Below are 8,813 nucleotides of genomic sequence, written 5' to 3'. Positions count from 1 at the left end.
ATGTCATTGCCCTGGAAACTGAAGTCACTGTGGGCTGTCTTTGGACATTTGGCAGATCTCGGATGCAGCTGAATCACCGGCTTTTTCTTTCCCTACAGTAGCGAGATGACAGTGACCCCAAAAGTTTCCAGCACTTAGAGCATAAACTTAAAGCAGCCCGAACCTTCAAGGGACCCACAACTTTAGCGGCTTCCACTGCCCTTCTATCATGGATCCTAAGGAAGTTAAGGCGGTTGGGTCAGACCCTGCAACAGTCGCAGCGCATTGTTCTGGGCGCTAAACCCATAAGCAGCGCAGAACTGAGAAATCTAAGGCCCGGCAGCTATCCCAAGTGTGCAAAGACCGTAAAGTGCCCATCTCTACTGGACTCCAAATACCGGCATGCATCGCGCCGAAACGGCAATCTCCGCTTAGGAATCCCAGCGCAAAGGGGCCTGGGAAGTGAAGTCTCCGGGCGTCCGGAGTCGCGGTGCGAAGGCAGAAGGAAGGCATTGCTAGTCTGCTCCATTAGCGCGCCGGTTCCTGGCCAAGCTCCGAGCCTCTCGCTGCTGCTCAGGGTTTTCGCGGGCGGCGGGAGCAGTATGGCTTGCTTGAGTAAACTCCGGGGGGAGGGGAGAGAGGGGAGTAGATGGGGAGGCGGGGTCAGCGGAAGCGGCAGGTTGCTTCCTTCTCCTCAGGCTCCCTCCCCGCCTCTCCCAGAGGGAGCGATGGGAGGGGGAGGGAAGGGCAGAGGGAAGGTAGTGTGACACGTGTCAATCAACCCCCCTCCGGGGGGCGCGCGCTCCGGGGCTCGCGCCGAGGGCTCGCGCCCCTGCCTCGTGCCTGCGCCGCTCGTATGTAAATGAGGGCGCGTGACGCGGGACGCAGATGGACAAGGGAAGAGAGAGAATGGCCGCTGCCGCCGCCGCTGCTGCCGCCGCCGCCGCTCAGTGCCGGAGCCCTCGGTGCGCGGCGGAGAGGAGAGGATTCCGGCGGGAACTCGACTCTTGGCGCCACCGCCTCATGCACTGTGTAGGTAAGAGAGACACGGGCCGGAGCCCCGGCTCCGCGCGGCGACGAGTGCCGCAGCCCGAGGAGTTTGTGGCTGAGCGGTTTAGTTGAATCTTCCTTTCGGGTCAGTTCAATGGGGGAGCGAGATGGGAGCGGCGGCGGCGCGGCGGCTCCGGCGCTCGCCTTTTGTCTGGCGGCTCCTCGCCCGGCGCGGTCCGCGCTCATTCTCCTTAGCTCTTGGGCTCCCCTGGAACTGTTAGTTCGGACCCGCTCGCCGAGCCCCCGAGGAAACGGCTCGCTTGCGCTCTCCCCGAAACTCGTCGGCGCCCCTCGCCGCTCATCGTCAGCCCTGTCAATAGGGAGGAAGCGGGCCGGCGTGTCGGCGCCCGGGCTGAGGGGAGCCGGCGGGCAGAGCTGACGGGAGGAAGGCGGGCAGGTCCGCGCCCCCGCCGGGCGCACACACACCCCCTTCTGCCGCCGTGGGCCGGGCGGGCGGGTGGACGCGGCCGGGCTCCGGGGACGAGGACCTGAGCGACCCTAGGGCGCTCGCGGGGCTGGTGCCTAGGGTGGGCCCGCTGGGGGCGAGGGGCGGCGGGGGCGTCGCCCGAGGGGCGGGGGCGCCCAACTCTGCCCTCTCGTGCTCGGCGGTGGCGGCGCGGTGTGTACCCCTTTAAGAAGGAGCCGCTCGAGCGCTGACGGTTGGGATTTGAAGTTCTTCCTCCCTCTTTGGAAGTCTGGACTGAGAGGGGGTGTTGCCATGGCGACGGCACCCCCCCCCCCCCGCGCCCTTCTCCTCACGGACGCCCGGACGACTCGGGTCCTCTTTTACTGTCATGTGATGGACCCTTCCCCGCACAGACATGCACATCGCTCTCCCCACCTCGCATCCCCTTCTGCAATTTCGTCTTCCCTTTTGGTTGGGTGGGAATCATTTTGCTTCAAACTTCTGGGCTGCGGACTGTCATTCTGCGGGTTCCTCGGGGGTGGCGTGAGGTGGTGGGATCTCGCCGCCTTGCCGCCGTGGCTTTTTTGTCTGAGTGAGACGTGTACGTGGAGCTGTTATCCAGCAGGTTGGTTGAGTGGGCACTGAGGGGATAACGCGGGTTGTGGGATGGGGTGTGTTGTGTTTGTTTTGGCAAGGGTTGATGGGTAGGAGAGTATGAGAAGAGGTGAAGGGAAGGTTGCATTGTATAAGGAGTGGATAGTGGCAAGCAGCTTGCTCAACTGGCGATTAAACCTTGGCTTTGGGAGTTGAGTAAGAAACCTTAGTGCCCTAAGAAAACAACTACCTTGTTTCCATCTGTTCTTGCGCCACCTCGCACCCCTTTCCCTCCCCCCACTCCCCTCAGATTTGTTTAGTTAGCGCTTGAAGATCTTTCTTTTTTTCAGTAGTGGAAAGGAGATCGTGGTAAGAAACTAGTACAACTTAACTCAGAAATGTGCACTGCAGAGTACGGTGGGTATAGGAAAACATACGAGAAGGAAGGTTGCTCTCATTAGGGACGTTTATGTTTAAGCAAGTCACAGTTTTACCCTTCATATGTTTTGTTGTTATCTAAGGAAACGTTCTAGGAAATAGCTTTAGTCAAGTAGTCATAAGTGATTTTGCTTTAAAAAATGTGAAAAAGAACCTCATCGCATTTTTATGTAAAATTTTAAGCGAAGTGTTGCTAATGACTCCCGAATACAAAATGGACCCTGTTTTTATAATTGCTTATGTAAAGATCTCTTCCACTGACAACCTGTTTGAAAACTATTGAGTTGTTCAGTTAGAGTCAGGCAGGATGATAGCATTGTAATACTGGCTCGAGATACTGTGTTAAGTTTTGCCGAGGCACACAGTTATTTGACGATGTATTTGGACAATTTTTATATTTTAGAATACTTTGGCTTTTTGTTTTTTCTCATCTTGCTTGTTTAGTTGCATTAAGTATCACTTTGTCTCACAAAAATATGTTTTTGAAAAATAGTCGAATTTTTGTTAAACGCAAAATTAATTGGATTTGATGGAAAAGGGAAACAGGATATCTTTCTGTCTTACCTACTTGGATACTCTAGTAGCATTAGAAGACGTTGAAAATTGAGTTAATGGTGTGTGTTTAATATGCAGTCACTATATTCACTTGTACGATCTTTGAAAGGAATTTTTTTCCCCCCACTAAGCCCTAACTATATTTGAGAATTACTTCCCACATCCCAGTCCTACTCAGGAGACCTAGGAAGATCCACCTCCTACTTATAAACAATAAAACTCTTAAGCAGGGTAAACACTGGTTGATTGGATTTTTTCAGTAGTCTCTGTGTGAAGCACCTATTCATAGTATGAATTGAGATTGAATGTATTTGTAACTGCGTTTTGCTATTTGTAAACATGTTTGCAAAGAAACTGTATTCTTTTTACTGTGCCTGTGTGTATGTGTGTGAATATGTGTACTTCCATATTGAATATTTAGTGCTCTTATTGACATTTTATAAAATATTTTGTCTGCCTTTGGGGAAGAAAATGATCTACAAGTCTTTTTTTAAAATGAGGTATGAAAATTGTAAGCAGTGTTTCAAGGCTGTACAGCAAATTAGTATTGAATTAATAGTGAAATTTTAAAATCTCAGTTCTTAGCCTAAATCTTTAATCTTTTTCATTTTTTAAATAACATATTAATGTTTTAATTTTATGGGCAAAAAGTCCATTTTACTTGTCACAACTGCTTGTAGTTAGCTAAGATGTTTAATTCTTGATATGGAAAATATCGTTTACCTTTCTCTATTTGTGGAGCTCATCTCTTTATGTTAGATTTATGGCTACTCTGTGATTTAATCCTAGTATTTCTTTTTTTTAGAATTGAGGAGTTGTTCTGTAAGCTCTGTGTCACAATATCATTATTTACAATGTGGTGCTTTTTACAATTTGATTTTTTTTCCCTGCAATCCTGTACTGTGCTAACTTTCGAGAAGGTTCATCTAACAAATGTTTGAGTGCTTGTTGGATATAATTAGTAGTATTTGATCCCTGGGTCGGGAAGATCCCCTGGAGAAGGAAATGGCAACCCACTCCAGTATTCTTGCCTGGAGAATCCCATGGACGGTGGAGCCTGGTAGGCTACAGTCTGCGGGATCGAAAAGAGTTGGACACGACCGAGCGACTTCTATTCACTTCACTCAGCATGATATTGAGAGATAACAGATATAGACCTGGATTGTATGAAATACATAATTAATATCTGATAAGTCATAAAATTTAAAGCAAAGTCTAGGATAAAAGAAACGCATTAATATATTTTTAAACTTTATCAGGACTTGTATAGTCTATTAGGATATTTGATCTGGGAAATGCAAGTTTTTTGTTTTAACTTTTAATTTTGATATAATCTCAAATTTACAAGAAAAGTTGGAAGAATAGTACAAGGGACTCCTCTATATCCTTCCCCACATTCAGCAATTGTATTACATTTTGCAGTATTTGCTTTATCATTCTTGCCCTGTATCTATCTATATCTTTTTTTTTCTGGACCATTCAAAGGTGATTTGGAGACATGATGCCTCTTTATCCCTAAATTCTTCAGTTATACTTCCTAAAACCAAGGACATTGTCTTGCCTAACCATAGTATAGTTATTAAAACCAGGTAATATAACATTGACATACTTTAATAATACTATTACTGAATTCATAATTCATGTTCATGTTTTATCAATTTTATTTTATAGCTTTTCCCCCCAGCCAGGATCATACATTGCATTTGGTTGTCATATTTCTTTAGTCTCTTTAAATCTGGAACATTTCCTCAGCCTTTCCTGTATTTCTTGACCTTGACATTTTTGAAAAGTACAGGACAGTTATTTTGTCGAATGTCCCTCAGTTTGAATTTGTCTGTTGTTTCCTCATGATTAGATTGGTTATGCAGTTTTGGCAGGAATATCTTCTGTCCTTCTTAATACCTTGTATATTAAGGTTCATAATGTTGGTTTGTTCCAACGTTGGTGATGGTACCTTTGAAAGTTTGGTTGATGTGGTATTCTCCATATTTCTCCCTAAAAGTTACTGTTTGTCCTTTTGTAATTAATATGTAATTGATGGGACAATACTTTGAAGAATAGGATATTTACATAGTCTCATAAAACTTACCCACAAGTTTTAACATCCATTCATGACTTTTTGTTCTGTGGCTAGTAGTTGATACTCTGTCATAAAGCAGTCTTTCCTCTCTTCCTTTATTTTGTTATTTTCATTAGAATGAACTCATTGATTCTTAACTTTATTCAGTGGCTAAATCCATTGCTGTCATTATTTTGATTTCCAGGTTGTCCTAGGTTTGGCCAGTGGGAGCCTCATCAAGCTGGTTCCAGTGTTTTTTTGACAAACCATGTGTTTCCCCAATCCCTCCCTGCCCAGTGATTATTTTTGAGCACTTCTTTCTTCCCAAACAAAATATTCCAGGTTTATCTTGGATTTTACCTGTCCCAGCCCTGACATCAGCCATTTTTCCAAGGAGTCTTAGATTCTTTTTAGTGGAAAATAGATTTAGATACGAAAATGTGAACAGGAGGTGTCAGGACTGTTGTTAAGCCCTATTTTATGATACAGAAGTTAATCATCAGTGTAATTGATTTCCTTAAGGTTACAACAGTAAAACAATGAAGATTTGATTAGAATTATTCTATAAACTCCAGCATATTTCCAACATAGCATCATTGTCCCAGTAGAAATAGTTTTCTAGCAGCCACATTTAAAAGGCATGTTTGATTTAGCCCAGTATATTAAAAATATTTAAAATTAACCCATATAAAACTGTTGAATTAGTTTACATTCTTTTTAAAATATTAAGTCTTTGAAATCAGTTATTATATCTCAAGTTGGACTGGCTACATTTCAGATGCTTAGTAGCCTCTTGCAGCAAATGGCTACCACATTGGACAGCGCAGTTTTATAATGAGTGACTCCAGCAAAGTCTAGATTACCTGAATACCACACTTATTCACTTCTGTTGAATAAGTGATACTAACCAAACTGATAGCTTTCCCCAAATCTTTTATTCCCCATGTCTTTTGTTTGAATACTGCAATATAGCAAATGGGAATATGGATCTTGGAACTAGACTATCTTGTGTTTGAATTCTAACTGTTAACCACCTACCAGTTACCACCTACAAGTTACTCAATCTCTCTGTACGTCAGTCCCTTACCTATAAATTGAAGATAATAAAAGTTGTTTGAAAATTAATTGTGTTGATATCTGTTAATATGTCTGCCAAAGAAAGCATGCCTTAAACTGCCTATTATTGTTATTGAATTATACAGGTTATTAGCAGCTTTGAGTTTTTGCCAATAGATTGTTTCTGGCGGGAATGCCAATGAACAATGAAAAGATCCTGAGTCATGTTAAAGAAGACGATAGTAAGGGCTTAAAAGATCTATATTCCAGGATATTCTTGAGCCATAGTCATGGAGTTTAAGAATCACAGTATAGTCACTTGGCTTGGTCTTTGCTTTTTATATGGAAGGAGAGCAAAAGACATTTCATGCCATTCTACATTCTAAGGGATATTTTGGCTTCGTAGTAACTGAATATAAGAAATTAGTTTAAATTCATTTAAAAAAGCGTGTACCGTACTAGATCATCTTGAACTCTTTGTTGTTACCTACTCTCTGTATTCTTCCTGTTAACCATGTCACTGTCTTTGAGCTCTGCACTCAGCAAGTGTTAGCAGAGTAAACTTTCTTCCAAACTACCTGCTCACAACCATAATCAGGGTCAGAAAATATTATCTTCCTCTACTTTTAACCTCTGAAGAAGTTACAGAGCACTTCATAGAGCTATAACACATAATGTGTCCGACTCTTTGCGACCCCCAAGGACTGTAGCCTATCAGGCTCCTCCGTCCATGGGATTTTCCAGGCAAGAGTGCTGGAGTGGATTGCCATTTCCTTCTCCAGGAGATCTTCCTGACCCAGGAATTAAACTCGGGGCTCCCCCATTGCAGGCAGACGCTTTACCGTCTGAGCCACCAGGGAAGCCTCAAAGATGGGATAGTCCAGGGAAATATAGTTCTACATAATCAGCTTGACACTTCTTTCTGGGTGCTTCTTTTTCTCCTACTCCTTTGTTTTTCTGCTAACATCTGCTTCATCTTGTCACTATTGCTGTGTAAATCCCAGAAGAGAAGATTTATGTAGAAATCTGGATTTGATGAGAACTGGTATGAATGGGTCAACTACCCAAAAACTTAGACCCTAAAACTATTGTTTCAAATAGCATTTATTTTATTCATTAAAAAAGATGTGAATTATACCACTATCTAATATGTATCAGGCAAGTGGAATCTGTGATGATCATGAGTAGTTGGGTGGTAAAGACACATATCCAAATTTCTCTGTAAAATAGGCTTACTGTGAATTTTGCATGTAAAATTTGAAATTCTGTATACTCTTCAATTGTATACCTGGAAGTTCTGCCATCCTTGGGTTCAAACAATATATGAATTTTATGTATTTGCAGATGTTAGAAACAGGCTGTGTGTCGGTGTGAGCATACCGTACATATCCTCCTTTCTCTGTGGGCTTGCTGTCTCTTCCTGTCCATGCTACTTCCCTTAGCTGGCTACATGTGTGTACCCCTCTCCCTGTTTGGGTGGGTACTGTGGTAAGTTCCTATTATGTCACCATAAGTAGCTATTATGTATTCTCCATGCTCCTCTGACTTATCTTTTGATCCTGGTCTTTATTTTTTCTACCACAATGCAGTCTTGGCAGGAGCAACAAAGGCATGTAAACTTTTGGATATACAATTTTTCTTTCTTTTTGGTTATTCCAGTTTTTCCAATTATATGTTATTAAGGTTTAGAGTTCCTTTTTCCTTTGGCTAATATTCCTTCTTTGTGTGTGTATGTTTTTGTGTGTTTTATTCACCACAGAATATAGGAAAGACAATGTGAATAGGCCCAGACCAACTACTACTGCCATTAGGAAACTAATTAAGGTAACAAAATAATGCCATATTTGTATTTGAAGAATGCTACTTTGCTCTTAATTAAAGCTAAATAAAAATTTGTTTTGAGACTTCTTATGTTTTCTAGAAAACAACTTACAACTTACTTTTCTGTATCTTCTTATAGTTTTCCCACTCATTTGCAACAGTCCTATTCTGCTTGCTTATATTTGCTTCTTTGTTTTTCTTTGTTCTTTACCTTAATCTATTACTAAGTTATTGCTATTTTCTTTACAATATCCCTTTGAATTTTGTTTTTCTGATGAAGTCAAACACTTGGGCAGGTTCAGATGAGAGTCTAGTTTATGCCAGTAGCTGCATAGCTGATTTACTGCCCTTCACCGTAGCTTACAGCCTATATTAAATCATTGTTTGGAATAACTACTTTGATTTTTGTAGTTTAAAAAGCAGTGGTATCTCCCATGTGTCTTTTTTCATCAAATACAAGTTAGTCGATCATAGTCCATCAGACTTCTTTCCTGTTTGGCTCACTTCTTCTTTAGACAGCCCAGCCACTTACATTGATTTTTACTTCTGGTTTGTACACGTTGCCCCAAATTCTTGAGTATATTATTAATCATAACAGCCACCCTGCATCCTCAGTCACCTTTAAAATTCAGTTGTATCCTAGAGTCTTCTCTAAAGCATTTATTGAAAAACAAGTTTAAGATCTTTCTCTGTTAATTTCAAACTGATTAGTTCATTTCTGATGGCTGTATGTAAGATGTGTATGTAGGAAAATAACTTTGTCCAGTAGTCTTCATATTTAAATAGTAAACTAGGAAACAGTTTAGGGACAAAGGGCTAAGTCTGCAAATGGTAAAAAGGATTAAGAATTGAAAA

General features: G+C 42.4%; 1 protein-coding gene across 22 annotated transcripts in view; it reads left to right on the top strand.

Annotated features, from left to right (window-relative positions):
- The first annotated feature begins 576 nt into the window (after positions 1–576).
- The window catches only part of LCORL (ligand dependent nuclear receptor corepressor like), a 175,030-nt gene continuing 166,793 nt past the window's right edge, over positions 577–8,813 (top strand). For 5 of the 22 annotated variants that reach the window (XR_008716983.1, XM_055588099.1, XM_055588106.1 and 2 more), the window contains exon 1: positions 596–1,015. Coding sequence is in view for 16 of the 22 variants with exons in the window: in XM_055588099.1 (XP_055444074.1) it covers positions 868–1,015 (148 nt within the window). In the remaining 6 variants the exon portion in view is untranslated. Of the gene's footprint in view, positions 1,016–8,813 lie in introns of all 22 variants that reach the window. The other 17 variants (XM_055588100.1, XM_055588109.1, XM_055588112.1 and 14 more) reach the window with 9 other exon arrangements.

This window comes from Bubalus kerabau, chromosome 7, assembly GCF_029407905.1.
Source record: "Bubalus kerabau isolate K-KA32 ecotype Philippines breed swamp buffalo chromosome 7, PCC_UOA_SB_1v2, whole genome shotgun sequence".
In the NCBI taxonomy this organism is placed as follows: domain Eukaryota; kingdom Metazoa; phylum Chordata; class Mammalia; order Artiodactyla; family Bovidae; genus Bubalus; species Bubalus kerabau.
This window is presented reverse-complemented; position numbering and strand designations above follow the sequence as displayed.